General features: G+C 42.5%; 1 protein-coding gene across 2 annotated transcripts in view; it reads left to right on the top strand.

The window, feature by feature from the left end:
- The window catches only part of BTF3L4 (basic transcription factor 3 like 4), a 32305-nt gene that overhangs the window by 3762 nt on the left and 10405 nt on the right, over positions 1–18138 (top strand). For both annotated transcript variants that reach the window (XM_003805891.6, XM_003805890.6), the window contains exon 3: positions 4815–4928. In XM_003805891.6, the coding sequence (XP_003805939.1) occupies positions 4815–4928 (114 nt within the window). The remainder of the gene's footprint in view (positions 1–4814; positions 4929–18138) is intronic.

The following is an 18138-nucleotide window of genomic DNA, read 5'->3' as shown; positions in this document are numbered from 1 at the left end:
AGATCAAACCACATTCCAATTTGAAAATAACTTGTCTAGATCTAAAATAGGTAACTAGAACACTTTTCTCTCTGATGATGCAATGGAAATAGCCACATTTGTTTGAATCCTAACTCTTACCATCTGCTAGTTATATGATGTGAACAAGTTATCCAACCTTGTTAAGCTTCCACTTTCTTATCTGCAAAATAGAAATAATCCTACATAAGGTGTTTAAAGATTAGGGTAATATTTATAAAACACCTAATGTGATGTCTAGCACAGAGTAGATGCTTAATAAATGATAGCTATTATTATGGTTAGACTCACTTGCAGGGCATACCAGATGTTAGGGTTACTTTGTCTTGACTGGATGTTACCTACTTGTACAGAGGTTTAGCTGGAGATGCTTGAGTTGATTATATATTTTGTTCATTGCCAGGTTTTCCTCACAAATTCTTACCTGTTCTTCCACGTTGGTGAATATGAATATCAGCTTTCTTATTCCCTGTACTTTTTAAAGCCTAAGGAAGAACTAGTTGTGAGCAACTGAAGTCTTTGATTCTCTTTAGCTGTGGCACCAGGCTCAAGGAGAATATTCTACCCATATCTCTGCCCAACACAATCTTTGCAAAAGCGAAAGAAAGAATAGTACTTACCTCAGACCTGAAGTGGTAGGTAGGACACTACTTTTTGTAGTGGGTCCCACTATGTCATTTACACTGATGATAACCACAGTTCCTGGGGATGAGCACAAGGGAAGGGAAGGGAAGAAGAGCCAGTACTTTCTCCTTCTCCCACAGTGATACAGTTATATGAGTCTGGAGTTAGATTAACACACTCATGTAACCACAGTAGTCACATTGTAGCATCAAGTGTGATGTGATGTGCCAATGCAGAAACTAGGGATATTCAAGAACCATAGAATATACCTAGAAGAGCTTGATGTGCCACATCGCCATTGTGTATTTTAAAACTGTGGTTGGTACATTCTATTTAGCTGTTGTATATTGAGCACCTACTGTGTGCCAGCACATAGAAGATAAACAAGATCACAGCTCTGCTTGGGAGAGAGATGCTCACAATTATAACGCAGAATAGTGAGTGTTATAATGAAGTACAAGGTGCTCTTGCCTAGTGGAGACAAGGAAGTTATCACTGAGCTCTTGTTTAAAGGATAAACAATTTATCACTAGGCGAAAAGGTAATGGCTGGCAGAAAGGTAATGGGTGGTGGCTCACGCCTGTAATCCCAGCACTTCGGGAGGCTGAGGTGGGTGGATCAGTTGAGGTCAGGAGTTCAAGACCAGCCTAGCCAACATGGTGAAACCCTGTCTCCACTAAAAGTACAAAAATTAGCCTGGTGTGGTGGCGCATACCTGTAGTCCCAGCTACCTGGGAGGCTGAGGCAGGAGAATCACTTGAACCCGGGAGGTGGAAGTTGCGGTGAGCCAAGATCGCACCACTGCACTCCAGCCTGGGCAACAGAGCAAGACTCCGTCTCAAAAAAAAAAAAAAAAGAAATAGGTAAGAGGGTTCATGAGATAGAGTAAAAAGGGTTGTCATTTCCATACTTGCAAAGGCACATATGGTGCTAAGATAACACAGTACTTAATGGAATGGCTTGCTTTAATTTGGTACAGCTATTCTTTTTTTTTTTTTTTTTTGAGACGGAGTTTCGGTCTTGTTGCCCAGGCTGGAGTTCAATGGCACGATCTCAGCTCACTGCAACCTCCGCCTCCTGGATTCAGGCAATTCTCCTGCCTCAGTCTCCTGAGTAGCTGGGATTACAGGCATATGCCACCATGCCCAGCTGAATTTTTGTATTTTTAGTAGAGATAGAGTTTCTTCATGTTGGTCAGGATGCTCTTGAACTCCAGACCTCAGGTGATCTGCCCATCTCGGCCTCCCGAAGTGCTGGGATTACAGGCGTGAGCCACCGTGCCGGCCTCTTTTTTTTTTTGAGATGGAGTCTCTCTCTGTTGCCCAGGCTGTAGTGCAGTGGCGCAATCTCAGCTCACTGCAAGCTCCGCCTCCCAGGTTCATGTCATTCTGCCTCAGCCTCCCGAGTATCTGGGACTATAGGCACCCGCCAGCACGCCCGGCTAATTTTTTGTATTTTTTTCAGTAGACACAGAGTTTCACCATGTTAGCCAGGATGATCTTGCTTGATCTCCTGACCTCGTGATCGCCTGCCTCGGCCTTTTTTTTTTTTTTTTTTTTTTTTGAGACAGAGTCTCACTCTGTCACCCAGGCTGGAGTGCAGTGGCGTGATCTCGGCTCACTGCAACCTCCACCTCCTGGGTTCAAGCGATTCTCCTGCCTCAGCCTCCTGAGTAGCTGGGATTACAGGCACGCGCCACCATGCCTGGCTAATTTTTGTATTTTTAGTAGAGACTTGGTTTCACCATGTTTGTCAGGCTGGTCTCAAACTCCTGACCTCATGATCTGCCCGCCTCAGCCTCCCAAAGTGTTAGGATTACAGGCGTGAGCCACCGCGCTCGGCCGGTACAGCTGTTCTTTAGTGTACGTAATGGATAGAGAATGGCAGGAAATGAAATGACCAGGTAGTTTGGGATTCCATTATACTTTTATATGCCATACTAAGGAGCTTGGAGTTTTATCGTATAGGCAGTGGGCAACTATTAAAGGATTTTAAGAAGGAAATGACTGCCATTTTAGAAAGGTAGCTGCTGGCGTTGTGGAAAATGGAACAAAATGGAAGTTTGGCCTATAGGCGAACAATTGAGACGCTATTGCTATAGTCTAAGGCAGCAGTCCGCAATCTTTTTGGCACCAGGGACTGGTTTCATGGAAGACAGTTTTTCCACAGATGGGAGGATGATGGTTTTGGGATAAAACTGTTCCACCTTAGATCATCAGGCATTAGTTAGATTCTCATAAGGAGTGCGCAACCTAGTTTCCTTGCATACGCAGTTCACAACAGGGTTCGCCCTCCTATGAGAATCTAATGCTGCCGCTGATGTGACTGGCTGTGGAGCCCAAGCAGTAATGCTCACTCATGCCCCCTACCCCACCTTCTGCTGTGCTGCCATGTTCCTAACAGGTCACAGACTGGTACTGGTCAGTGGCCTGGGGGTTGGGGACCTCTATTATATGGGATACAAATTTAGGAGTTGGAATTGACACGATTTAGTGACTGATGGGATATGGGGGGTAAAGGGCATGCAGAAGAATCTAGGATAACCCTCAGATTCATGATTTTAGAGACTTGAGTATATGGTGGTACCACCAGCTACAAAAGTTAGGAAATAAGAATAGATTGGTGGACTGATAAGCTTTAAGACATACTGAATTTGAGGTGCCTGAGGATCATTCGAGTTGAACAAGCACCAAGCAGTTGAGCTATCCCTGAGTCAGGAATGCTTCACAAGTGAGTGCCTATGTAAATAGTCAGTCCTTCAGCAACTAGATTTCAAGGCATCCTCTGCTGTCAGATCTCTCCTCCACTCCCACCGGAATTGCTGAGACTGAAGCCCCTACCTTCCCTCTATAAGGCTGATTCCCTGAGTACTACTATAGGAGCTACCCAGAGATTGAAACCACTATTCCTTTCTCCTTACTCCTACCAGTTTTAGAAAGATTTCACCCTCAAGACTTAATAAACTGATCCAGGAATCCATTATTTTAAATAGTATTTCAATGGAAAAATGTATTTAGAGTTTCACAGTATCAATTTAGAAATGAACTTTTTCTTTCTCAGTAACTAGTATAATTTTCAACCTGTTTGCTCAGGCCAAGATTCTAAGCATCATCCAAATGTCCTCTTTTTCTCATATCCCACGTGTAATCCATCAGCAAAGTCATGTGGTCTCTTGTGAGAATCTGACCCCTCACCATCTTCACTGCCATATCCCTCATCTCTGGCCAGGACGGCTACAGGAGCCTCCTGACTGGTCTCTTTATAATCCATTTTCTACATAGCAACTTCAGTCATAAGTAATCAGATCAAGTCACTCCCATGCTTAAAACCTTTCAATGGCTTCCCATTGCAATCAGAATAAAATCTAACTCCTGCCCATGGCATTCTAGGCTACATAATCTGGTGCTTGCCTATCTTTCTGATTTCATATTCCTCTTCCGTTCCCATTATTCACTCTGCTCTAGCCATACTGGCCCATTTTCTCTCTTCTAGAAAGGACAAGTTCAACCTTGTTTCATTCTGCTTTGATCATTCTTGCCCTAGTTATGGGTCTCAACTCATATGTTACCTCTTCAGAGGGGGCTTTCCTGGACCTTCTAATAAAGTAGTGCTTTGCCCCTACTTAGTCATTCTTGCTGTGCTCTAGTTTTGCTTTTTTCTTAATAGTACTTAATCCCATTTGAAATTATCTGATTTGTTTATGTATTTATTGATTTTTTTCCTCCTACTGTAATGTAGACATTAATTTTCAGTTATGTCCTAATTCCCCAAATTTCAGAATATCTTTAGACTACTGGCAGGGGGTGATAGTTACTATAAGAAAAGATAATGTTTTAAAATTGTTATAAAGTATTTAAATTGTCTTGAAGTTATAAATTATGTTTTATTAGCAAACAGTATCTTGTGTTGAAATGACAAAGGCTGGATATTAGATAAGAATAATTCAACCTGAGAAAGCTGATAAGGAAAAAAAAGGAACTGGCTAGAACCAACCTTTAAAAATCTGCGTTAGGCTGACAATCACAACCTCTGAGAAGTCTTATAACATTAATCATTATTATTTTGTCCATTTTTTAATGTGGGTTTTAGATTATTGTGATACGTAAGATGTGATTGCAGTTGCCAGATGCCAGGCATGCTAACACTTCTGCTTCTGTTTGGTTATTTTTCAGGGTACAGCTCGCAGAAAGAAGAAGGTAGTACATAGAACAGCCACAGCTGATGACAAAAAGCTTCAGAGTTCTCTAAAAAAACTGGCTGTGAATAATATAGCTGGTATTGAAGAGGTATGATCACTTTGCAAGTTGTTAAATTGTGTGGGTACATGCACAAATAATTGTCTGGACCTTTCAGATGTAAAATATCAGCTTAGAAAAATCTTTGATATTGTCACTCTGATGTCTTTGAAGGACTGTGGCACTTTGATTTTTGTATGAAATTAAATGATGGTCAAAAAAATAATTTTAGTAGACAGTTAAGGATTTTCATCATACTTTTCAAGCTCAAGATATTTGCGTATATGACAAAATTATGTAAGTGTTCTTGAATATTAATATAAAATATGTCTAATAATGTAGAAATAAACCCCAACATTTCTTCAGATGAGATAGACTTTTTTTTTTTTTTTTGAGATGGAGTCTCGCTCTGTCACCCTAACTGGAATGCAATGGCACGATTTTGGCTCACTGCAACCTCTGCCTCCCGGGTTCAGACGGTTCTCCTGCCTCAGCCTCCCAAGTAGCTGGGACTACAGGTGCGTGCCACCACGCCCAGCTGATTTTTGTGTTTTTAGTAGAGACGGGGTTTCACCATGCTGGCCAGGCTGGTCCCAAACTCCTGACCTCGTGATCCGCCTGCCTCGGCCTCCCAAAGTGCTGGGATTACAGGTGTGAACCACCGCGCCCGGCCAGACTTTTTTTTATTATTTAAGATTTTGGACTCATGGCTCAATAGAGGTAGACTTTTTTACCCTAATGCACCTGTATATTTTACAGAGCCTCATTAGTTACTACCTCAGCCAAAAGGCTTTAGCAGTAGCTTTACATGGGTTAGATTTCTTATTAAAACTGGTTCAAAAATTGTTTAAAATGTATTAGTCAGCCGGGTGCAGTGGCTCACGCCTGTAATCTCAGCACTTTGAGAGGCCTAGGCAGGCGGATCATCTGAGGTCAGGAGTTCAAGAGCAGCCTGGCCAACATGGTGAAACCCTATCTCTACTAAAAATACAAAAATTAGCTAGCTGTGGTGGCACATGCCTGTAATCCCAGCTACTCGGGAGGCTAAGGCAAAAGAATCACTTGAACCCAGGAGACGGAGGTTACGGTGAGCCAAGATTGTGCCATTGCACTCCAGCCTGGGTTGACAGAGTGAGCATCCGTCTCAAAAAAAAAAAAATTGTATGTCAGTTTATTGTATTTTGATGACACTATTTTTCTCAAATATGAGACCAAAGATTAATGTTATTCCAGAAGATACTTAATAAATAACAACAACTACTTGTGATGTTACCACCTAGATGCACCTCTGCCTGATGATTCCATTTGTTTTTTTGTTTTTTAAGACAGAATCTCACTCTGTCACCCAGGCTAGAGTGCAGTGGTGTGATCTCTGCTCACTGCAACCTCTGCCTTCTGGGCTCAAGAAATTTCTGCCTCAGTCTCCAGAGTAGCTGGGATTACAGGCGCCCACCACCACACCCGGATAATTTTTTTTTTTTTGTATTTTTAGTAGAGACAGTGTTTTGCTATGTTGGCCAGGCTGGTTTCAAACTCCTGACCTCAAATAATCTGCCCACCTTGGCCTCCCAAAGTGCTGGGATTACAGGCGTGAGCCACTGCACCCAGCCAATTCCATCTGTGATGGTAACCAAAGTTTACGCTTTCACTGCCATAAGTTAAATTTAACCGGCCGGGTGCGGTGGCTCACACCTGTAATCCCAGCACTTTGGGAGGCCGAGGCGGGTGGATCACGAGGTCAGGAGATCGAGACCATCCTGGCTAACACGGTGAAACCCTGTCTCTACTAAAAATTAAAAAAAAAATTAGCCGGGCGTGGTGGCGGGCACCTGTAGTCCCAGCTACTTGGGAGGCTGAGGCAGGAGAATGGAGTGAACCCAGGATGGGGAGCTTGCAGTGAGCCGAGACCACGCCACTGTCCTCCAGTCTGGGCAACAGAGCGAGACTCCGTCTCAAAAAAAAAATTTAATCATTACTGTGTTTGGTATCACCTCACAATTTTAAATAGGTGACTAGTGTACATGTGCTATAAAACAAGAATCAGAAATAATGTGGAGGTAGGGGCTGGGCGCAGTGGCTCACACTTGTAATCCCAGCACTTTGGGAGGCCAAGGCGGGCAGATCTTCTGAGGTCAGGAGTTTGAGACCAGCCTGGCCAACATGGTGAGACCCGTCTCTACTAAATATACAAAAATTAGCCAGGCATGGTAGTGCGTGCCTGTAATCCCAGCTATTTGGGAGGCTGAGGCAGGAGAATGGCTTGAACCCAGGAGGCAGAGGTTTGCAGTGAGCAGAGATCATGTGAGACTCTGTCTGAAAAAAAATAATAATAATGTGGATAGAGATCATTAATAAAGAAATAGCAGAGTTAAATGGCAAAGAAAAGGTAGTGGAATGGCAAAGTGCCACATGTTCCTTCCACCTTGCATATATAAATGAATAAAATTAACACATCATTTAAATCTGCTTTGTACATTGAAAATCAGTGTACTGATAAAATAGTAGAAAATGTAAGCCACATGCATCTTTTTCCTTTCAGCTTGATGTGACTGTGCCTTGTTACGCTGAGATACAGATTAGAGCTTCATTTGTAAGACCTGAAATTATATTTAGACATTATTTTTTCTGAGTTATTGAAAGCTTTTATGTATTTTCATGGACCTCAAATATTTTAGAGACCGTTCTCTTAATCTTAGATACATATTAGAAAAAACAAATCTAAGTCCTTTCAAACCTCTTTTTAAAAATCTAAAACTTGGTAAAAATGAATAAGTTGCAATAATACACATGAATTCTGATAATATTAAACCTAACCTACTTGTAAATGTTTATGCAATTTTATATCTTTGCCTACTTTTCTACCCTTCAACTCCTCTGCCCCCCAACCTCAGCACTGTTGACATTTTGAACTAGATAATTCTTTGCTGTGAGAGCTGTCCTGTGCATTATAGGATATTTAGCAGCATCCCTGGCCTTCACCCACTAGGTGCTAGTAACACACCTATACTCCTAGTTGTGGCAATCAAAAATATCTCTAGAGATTGCCATGTATATGTACCTTGCAGGCAAAGGGCAGGCACCCTTAGTTGAGAAACACTTCTTTAGAGAGGAAAAAAAATTATACCTTCCTTGCAGTATAGATTTAACTGTGTAATATCTCCAAGGACATGTTTTTCTAAAGTTTTTGTTCAGATTTGGAAGACTTTATGCCTCTCATAATTAGTAAAACTTTTAGTGTAGGGGCAGCATTGATTTTATAAGTGTTTTACATTGAAATAAGGAACCAGTTAGTAATTTTTGATCTCTTCAGAATATAATCAAACCTATAATACTGTGCCGAGCTCATGGTGTTGCTGTAATTGAAATCATCATAACAAAGTACTTAATGATAGTCAACGTTTATTAAACATCTGCGTGCTAAGCATTTTGCCAAGGACTTACTGGACAGTGGTACAAGATATTTTGCATGGCCTCTGTCTTTTGTAGCTTACGATCTGGTGAGGAGACTAATTAGACAACTAGACAAATCAATATGTATTATATCATACCATTTCAGCTTCACAATATCCCTTTGAGTTGGTTGTTGTTGGTTACAGATGAGAGAGCTGAGGCTTAGAGAGTTAGGTGCCTACCTAAGATCACGTAGCCTAGTAAGTGCTAGAATTCCAGGTTTGAACTAAGGTGTGTCAAAACCAGAGTTCATACTATTCATTAATTTATCCTGCTTTTGCTGTTTTCATTTATACTTGATTATACTCATTCTTGGCCTTTTAATTTCCTCCTGTCCCTCCTCCCCCACCAAAAAAAAGGGAAAGTAAGAGGTTTACCTGCCTTATATAGGTACTGAGCACCTACCATGCAGAATTCATTCCTTAAACCATTATAGAAAAGAAATCCCCATCAGTATTTCCAAGGACATTGCTGTTTCTCCTTTTTCAGGTCTTAATATAGGCATTATTTCCTCCCAGAAGCCTTCCTGGTAGCACCTGTACAGCATTTGTGCAGAGAAGGGTTAGGTGCCTTTCGTGTATGCCTCCACAATGCCCTGTATCTGCTTTTTATTATAGCACTTATTAAATTATATTGTGAATTCTTTTTTGTTAATATTGCCACTGCAGTTTTTTTGAGGAGTTAATACACCTCACAACATCACGCAGAGAATTAATGCCACATAATAGATATGTGGCATGTGTGTACACTATAGCAGCTTCTCTGCCCTCCCCCCATCCTGGTGGTGTCTTCTAACCCTCACAGGATAGTTGTACAGGGAAAACGTACAAAGTAATAATACAAGGTGGCAACCATAAAATTTCTGAATATTTGAACCGAAGATGGAGAGGAGTTTTACTTTTTGTTCTTCTTTCCCTCTTTCTAAAATTGATTTTTTGAGAACCAAGATATTTGTTACTTTATATAACCCTTAACAAATCTGAAATATTCCTCTTTGGGAACATCTAGTATACTATATATAACCTGGCTTGCTCATACACTTGGGTTAAAAACAGCTTCTTGAGAAGGAAAAAAGAAGCTATTGCATTAAATGTATACATGAAAATATAGATATGATTTTCAGAAACACTCAGATATGAACATATATATATGTCTTAGAGTAGGGAACACATTAATTAAAATTTTGTTATTTTTACTTTGGGATGTTTAAAACTTGTTACGAAGTGTGAACTCAGGAATATGCTGCCTTTTTGAGTTTTGGCAGTTTAAAGCAGATAAAAACTTTTGAGAAGAAAAGACACTTTTTGCCATTATTGTGAAACAATATGATAGTACTTTCTGTGCTTAGACCTTCAAAACATGAAAAAGTAGAAAGTGCTCAGTTTAGGGAGTGAGGAACAGGGAGAGCAGTAGTGGATCTCAAAATTCATTGAATGCACTTAGGCCAAGTAAAGTGTTTCTCCATACCCCTAATTTTCTACTGTCAGTACTGAATGTCACTAACATTAGTACTATCCAAGCTATCAGTATTTGTGATTTTTTTTCCCCCTTCCAGAGCTTAATTGGTGTCCTCTTCAGAAACTTTAAAAACTAAGGTTGGGTGCGGTGGCTCACTCCTGTAATCGTAGCACTTTGGGAGGCCAAGGCAGGTGGATCACCTGAGGTCAGGAGTTCAAGACCAGCCTGGCCAACATGGTACAACACTGTCTCTACTAAAAATACAGAAATTAGCTGAGTGTGGTGGTGCATGCCTGTAATCCTAGCTACTCAGGAGGCTGAGGTAGGAGAATCACTTGAACCTGGGAAGCAGAGGTTGCAGTGAGCTGAAATCATGCCATTGCACTCTAGCCTGGGCGACAGAGCAAGACTCTGTCTAAAAAAAAAAAAAAACTAAAAGACTATTTGAAATAAGACAAGCTTCTCTGACCTTCTTTGATTCATTGATTTGGTATAATAGTTCATTGGTATAATAGTTCATTTGGTATAATAGTTCATTGGTATAATAGTTCATTTGGTATAATAGTTCATTGATTTGGTATAATAAATTATATATAGGTTTGTTTGTTTGTTTTTAATGTTACCAAACAAAGAAAAATCCAAGGCTGTCAGAAACTAAAGGATAGGACTTCAGGAGGCTGAGGCAGGGGAATCGCTTGAACCCTGGAGGCAGAGGTTTCAGTGAGCCCAGATCATGCCACTGCACTCCAGCCTGGTGACAGAGCAAGACTCCATCTCAAAAAAAAAAAAAAAAAAAAAAAAAACTAAGGGATGAGGGGTTTCAGAGACAGTTTCATACAAAGGTCAAATAAATAACCAGCTTTTTTTTGGTGGGGGGGGGGATGGTCTCACTGTGTTACTCAGGCTGGAGTGCAGTGGCACAATCTTGGCTCACTGCAACCTACTGCCTCCTGGGTTCAAGCAATTCTCATGCCTCAGCCTCCTGAGTGGCTGGGATTATAGGCACACCACCACATCTGGCTAATTTTTATATTTTTAATAGAGACGGGGTTTCACCACATTGGCCAGGCTGGTCTCAAACTCCTGACCTCAGAAGTTCCACCTGCCTTGGCCTCCCAAAGTCCTGGGAGGATTACAGGTGTGAGCCACTGCGCCTGGCCAATAACCAGCTTTTTGAAAGGAATTCTTAGGCAGACTTACAGAGTATCATCCAGAACCAAATTTCTGAAAATGTTTTATGTTCTGTAACATTTGAAAATATTTGAATGTGCTTGTTATTTGGTAATCTAGTTGAATGTAGTGACTGTGCTGTCACCTTTTCTTCCCCTAATTGCATGAATCCATTGACAAAAGGATCTGTTTTATTTCTCAGAAACAACAGATTTTTTCCAGTTTATTTGGTAAGAAGTGTAACCAAAAAGCACTTTCCGATTCAGATGCCCTAATTGTTCCAAGTTGCTTCATAGAGTTTTTTTTTTTTTTTTTTTTGAGACGGAGTCTCGCTCTGTCGCCCAGGCTGGAGTGCAGTGGCGCGATCTCGGCTCACTGCAAGCTCCGCCTCCCGGGTTCACGCCATTCTCCTGCCTCAGCCTCCCGAGTAGCTGGGACTACAGGCGCCCGCTACCACGCCCGGCTAATTTTTTGTATTTTTAGTAGAGACGGGGTTTCATAATAATATTCAGAGGACAGCTTCTGTCTTAATTAGGGTATAATTCAGCCTCCATGAAACCCTTCCTGTCTTTCCAGGTATAGTCAACCCTTTCTCTGTACTTTTACTGCTGTTAGCCTAAGTTGCTCTTCTATAATATGTGTTTCGCTATCTCATATCGTGGTGTATAATGGTAACTTATTAATCCAGTAGTCTGTTTTCAGTAGCTTATAAAGAGTCTTGACGGCTGGGAACATGTTTATTCGTTGTTTCTAGTCTATAGCATGCTGATTCTCTGTGATGAGTTTGCTTAGAGCCTATTAAATTTAAGAGGTACTGATTATTCCAGGTGGGATTGTCCTGCAGTAAGTTAGCTATAGGGAGCTAGGGCTTAGAGAAAGCTTAAGGCTGGGAATATAAATTTTGTAATTGGACACATAAGTTTTACTTTTTACATTTTCCTCTTCCTGGTTCTTGTTTTTTCTGAACCAGTTGTACAGAAAGAGGACCTAAAGTTAATGGCGGGCTCTTCCTGCAGTTCCTTCTTCCTCCAGCTAGAGCCTCAGGTGCCCATAGATAGACAGCTCTGAGTACACGACAGTGAAAGGGAAGCACCATGTCCTATTCACTTTACCATTCCATAGCATCCTTCTTTCTCTCTTAGGGTCCTGTTCTTTTGGCTTTTTGTTTTGTTTTTTACTCTGTGTGTGTGTGTGTGTGTGTGTGTGTGTGTGTGTGTAGATATATCTATATATATATCACAAAATTTGCCATTTTAGCCAGGGTTTTTTTTTGGTTTTTTGTTTGTTTTTTGTTGTTGTTTTGAGGTGCAGTCTCGCTCTTTTGCCCAGGCTGGAGTGCAGTGGTGCGATCTCGGCTCACTGCAAGCTCCGCCTCCTGTGTTCACGCCATTCTCCTGCCTCAGCCTCCCGAGTAGCTGGGACTACAGGCGCCTGCCACCATGCCTGCCTAATTTTTTGTATTTTTAGTAGAGATGGGGTTTCACCATGTTAGCCAGGATGGTCTTGATCTGCTGACCTCATGATCCGCCTGCCTTGGCCTCCCAAGTGCTGGATTACAGGCATGAGCCACCGCGCCTGGCCAGCTGTTTTTAACCATACAATTCATTGGCATACATCACAATGTTGGCCAAACATCACTACTGTTCATCTCTAGAACTTTTTTCATTTCCCTCAACTGAAACTTGATACCCATTAAACAATAACTCCTTATTCCCCTCTACCCCAGCCCTTGGTAACCGCCAATCTACTTTCTTTTTTATGGATTGCCTATTCTAGATGTTTCATATGAATAGAATCACGCAGTATTTGTCCTTTTGTGCCTGGAGGCCTGAAAACACTCACTTAGCTTAGTGTTTTCAGGGTTCATCTAGGTCATAGTGTATCAGAACTTCGCGGATTTATAGCTGAATAATATTCCATTGTATGCGTATACCACATTTTATCCATCCTTATTGGCATGTTTTGTATTTAAAGAGCTTTCTTCCCCTCAACATAAAAATATATTGCCGGATGAGTGCAGTGGTTCACACTTGTAATCCTAGCACTTTGGGAGGCTGAGGTGGTCGCATCACGAGGTCAGGAGTTCATAACCAGCCTGGCCAACATGGTGAAACCCCATCTCTGCAAAAATACAAAAATTAGCCACGTGTGGTGGCGTGCGCCTGTAATCCCAGCTACTCAGGAGGCTAAGGCGGAAGAATCGTTTGAACCTAGGAGGCGGAGGTTGCAGTGAGCCAAGATCGTGCCATTGCACTCCAGCCTGAGCAACAGGGCAAGACTCTGTCTCAAAAAAAGAAAAAAATTGGCTGGGCTGTAATCCCAGCTACTCAGGAGGCTGAGGCAGGAGAATTGGCTGGGCGTGGTGGTGCACGCCTGTAATCCTAGCTATTCAGAAGGCTGAGGCAGGAGAATTGCCTGAACCTGGGAGGCAGAGGTTGCAGTGAGCTGAGGCCATGCCATTGCACTCCAACCTCGGCAACAAGAGTGAAACTCTGTCTCAAAAAAAAATATGTATCTGTATATCTATATAGATAATAGATATTGCCACTGTAGGAAATCAGGAATATAGAGAAAATGTCAAGAAGACAATATCCAACCATAATCCCTACCACCCAGAGAGAGCTACTATTAGTCTTGTATTTAATCTTTCCCATCTTTATGTACACTATATATATGCACTATATATATGCTACATACACACACACACACATATGATTACAGCTAGATGTACAATTTAGAATTCTTTTTTTTGGCAGGTGCAATGACTCATGCCTGTAATTCCAACACTTTGAGAGGCTGAGGTGGAAGGATTGCTTGAGGCCAGGAGTTTGAGACCAGCCTAGGTAACATCGTGAGATGCTGTCTCTACAAAAAAAAAAAAAAGGCCAGGCTGGGTGGCTCAAGCCTGTAATCCCAGTACTTTGCGAGGCCAAGGCAGGTGGATTATGAGGTCAGGAGTTCAAGACCAGCTTGGCCGAGATGGTGAAACTCCGTCTCTACTAAAAATACAAAAATTAGCCGCGCGTGGTGGTGGGCATCTGTAATCCCAGCTACTCAGGGGGCTGAGGCAGAGAATTGCTTGAACCCGGGAGGCGGAGGTTGCAGTGAACTGAGATCGTGCCACTGCACTGCAGCCTGGGCAACAAAGCAAGACTCCATCTCAAAAAAAGAAAAAAATGTAATTCGCTGGGCATGATGGTGCATGCCTGTGATCCCAGCTACTCAGAGGGTGAGGCAGGAGGATACTTTGAGCCCAGGAGTTCTAGGCTGCAGTGAGCTGTGATCTCACCACTGCACTTCCAGCCTGGGTGACAGAGCAAGACCTTGTTTTTTTTGTTTGTTTTGTTTGGTTTGGTTTTTTTTGTTCGTTTTTTGTTTTTTGAGATAGAGTCTCACTCTATGCCCAGGCTGGAGTGCAGTGGCACAGTCTTGGCTCACTGCAACCTCTGCTTCCCAGGTTCAAGCGATTCTCGTGCCTCAAACTCCCAAGTAGTAGCCGGGATTACAGGTGTGTGCCACCACAACCAGCTAATTTTTTTTTTTTTTTTTTTTTGAGGCGGAGTTTCACTCTTATTGCCTAGGCTGGAGTGCAGTGGGGCAATCTCGGCTCAACACAACCTCGGCCTCCCAGGTTCAAGCGATTCTCCTGCCTCAGCCTCCCGAGTAGCTGGGACTACAGGCATGCACCACCATGCCCGGCTAATTTTGTATTTTTAGTAGAGACGGGTTTCTCCATGTTGGTCAGGCTGGTCTTGAACTCCTGACCTCAGGTGATCCACCTGCCTCGGCCTCCCAAAGTGCTGGGATTACAGGTGTAAGCCACCACACCCAGCCCCACACCCAGCTAATTTTTGTATTTTTAGTAGAGATGGGGTTTCACTGTTTTGGCCAGGCTGGTCTTGAACTCCTGACCTCAGGTGATCCACCTGCCTCAGCTTCCCAAAGTGCTGAGATTACAGGCATGAGCCACTGCGTCCGGCTTGTTTTTGTTTTAAAAGAATCATTTTTACTTTTTTAATTTTTAAATTTTTTATTTTGAAACAGGGTCTCCCTCTGTCACCCAGCCTGAGAGATTCCATCACCATGCCTGGCTACTTTTTAGAATTATTTGTAGAGATGAGGTCTCCCTATGTTGCCCAGGCTGGTCTTGAACTCTTGGCCTCAAGCAGTCCTCCCACCTCTGCCTCCCAAGGTGCTAGGATTACGGGCATGAGCCACCACACCCGGCCAATAATCATTTTTTAAAATAGCATTATATTATAAAAATTGTTTTATGTCATTAAAAAAACTCCTTTTAATCATGTGTAGATATCTACATACATTCCAGTATATGGATATACTGTACTGTAATTTAACACTTTTTTATTATTTATTATACATTATAATGTTTTGATAATAAAAGAATCATGTGATGAACTTTTCTATATATAAATATATCTCTCTGGGCCGGGCGCGGTGGCTCACGCCCGTAATCCCAGCACTTTGGGAGGATCACGAGGTCAGGAGTTCATGACCAGCCTGGCCAACATGGTGAAACCCCATCTCTACAAAAATACAAAAATTAGCCGGGCGTGGTGGCACGCTCCCGTAGCCCCAGCTACTCTCAGGAGGCTGAGGCAAGAGAATTGCTTGAACCCAAGAGGCAGAGGTTGCAGTGAGCCGAGATTGCACCACTACACTACAGCCTGCTGGGCAACAGAGTGAGACTACATCTAAAAAAAAAACCATATATATAAAATAATAAAATATATATGTTAAAATATATATTATATATAAATTATAGTAATTGTATATTATATGTAAATAAATGTTTTATATATTTGTATATAATAAAATATATGTATATTTATATATATATAAATCTGAGTTCTTTCAACTCTCTTGTTGCCCAGGCTGAAGTGCGGTAGCGCGATCTTGGCTAATTGCAACCCCCACCTCCTGGGTTCAAGTGATTATCCTGCCTCAGCCTCCTGAGTAGCTGGGATTACAGGCAGGCACCACCACACCCAGCTAATTTTTTGTATTTTTAGTAGAGACGGGGTTTTATCATGTTGGCCAGGCTGGCCTTGAACTCCTGACCTCAGGTGATCCACCCGCCTCAGCCTCCCGAAGCGTAGGGATTACAGGAGTGAGCCACTGCGCTCGGCCTCTGTAGATTCTTGAAAGTGTAGTTACTGGCTGAAAGAGCCATGAACATTTTTAGAACTCTTCATGCATTTTGTCAAATTGCTTTTCAGAAAGAATATGCCAGTTCACACTACCTACAGCATATATAAAGAGAATTCCTAGCTGGGCACGGGAATTCTTTTTTGTACTTTTAGTGGTGGCGTATGCCTGTAATCCCAACTACTTGGGAGGCTGAGGTGGGAGAATTGCTTGAACCCAGGAGGTGCAGGTTGCATTGAGCAGAGATAGCACCACTGCATTCCAGCCTGGGTGACAGAGCGAGACTCAGTCTCAAAAAAAAGAAAGAAAAAGGCTGGGCGCAGTGGCTCACACCTGTAATCCAAGCACTTTGGGAGGCTGAGGCGGGCAGATCACGATGTCAGGAGTTCGAGACTAGCCTGACCAATATGGTGAAACCCCATCTCTACTAAAAATACAAAAATTAGCTGGGCGTGGTGGTGGTGCGTGACTCTAATCCCAGATACTCAGGAGGCTGAGGCAGGAGAATCGCTTGAACCCGTGAGGCGGAGGTTGCAGTGAGCCGGAGGTTGCAGTGAGCTGAGATCGCACCACTGCACTCCAGCCTGGGTGACAGAGCGAGATTCTGTCTCAAAAAAAAAAAAAAAAAAAAATTCCTGTCTTGTCAGACTTGTCACCAGAGAATAAGACAAAGTGATCCCAGCATATGTTACAGACTAATGATAGCGTAAGCTTTAGCTTAATAATAGCCATTAGAAATAAGCAGATGCTGAGCTAGAATTGAATGTGAAGGATACTGACTGATTTATAAGAGCGTGTGCAAAGCCCACAATCCTCAAAATCTCACATTCTTCAGTCTCACAACACCCCAGACGCTTATGTGCCTTATTCTTAAGAAGTCTGTTGTTTCACCCTATTAAGCTGTAAGAAGAGGCTAGGTATGGTGACTTGTGTGTGTAATCCCAGCACTTTGGGAAGCCAAGGCAGGAGGATCACTTAGGGCCGAGAGTTCAAGACCAGCTTGAGTAAAATGACACCGTGTCTCTAAAGAAAATAAAAAATTAGCCAGGCATGGTGGCACATGCCTGTAGTCCTACCAACCTAGGAGGCTGAGGCAGAAGGATCCTTTGAGCCTAGGAGTTTGAGGCTGCAGTGAGCTGCTATTATCAAGCCACTGCACTCCAGCCTGGGAGACAGAATGAGACCCTGTCTCTTAAAAGATATAGGAAGAAGTCAGTAAAAGATGAATTTTCTGGTAAACATTTAAGTGCCATTACATGTAGGATGGAGTAGGCAACTGCTGGCTGGGCGCGGTAGCTCCTACCTGTAATCCCAACACTTTGGGAGTCCGAGGTGGGTGGGTCACCTGAGGTCAGGAGTTTGAGACCAGCCTGGCCAACATGGCGAAACCCCATCTGTACTAAAAATATAAAAATTAGCTGGGCGTGGTGTCACATGCCTGTAATCCCAGCTACTTGGGAGGATGAGGCAGTGGAATCACTTGAACTCGGGAAGCAGATATTGCAGTGAGCAGAGGTTGAAGTGAGCCGAGATTGCGCCATTGCACTCTAACTTGGGTGACAGAGCGAGACTCCATCTCAAAAAGAAAAAAAAGAGACAACTGCTAATTCTCTTTTATCATTCTCAGTTGGATTCAAAAAAAGTCACAAAGAAGAATTCAAGCCTCCATGAACTGAGAGGGCAGTTATTAGCAAGAGCTATGGAGTCAAATATAACTTTGTGAGCCTCCTCTAGCCACAAAAATGTACTGCAGTATAGGAACAAAGTGAGCATCAAATTTACCAGGTAGGAGGCTACTATGACTAACTTACATACTCTATGCAGAGCCCAGCAAAGGTAGGGATTGTTAAGGTGTTTGATAGCAGCATAAAAGGGCCACCCAGCAGTTGCCAAAGAGTGACTTAAAATGCCCCTAATTCTGGAGGGTAGGTTGGGCTGATTCTGAAAGGTCAAAACTATAGGAAAAGTCAGGCTAAAGATACAGCCCAGGAGATTCTGGGCATCTTCATTGGAGGCA

This window comes from Pan paniscus, chromosome 1, assembly GCF_029289425.2.
Source record: "Pan paniscus chromosome 1, NHGRI_mPanPan1-v2.0_pri, whole genome shotgun sequence".
Taxonomy (NCBI): Eukaryota; Metazoa; Chordata; class Mammalia; order Primates; family Hominidae; genus Pan; species Pan paniscus.
This window is presented reverse-complemented; position numbering and strand designations above follow the sequence as displayed.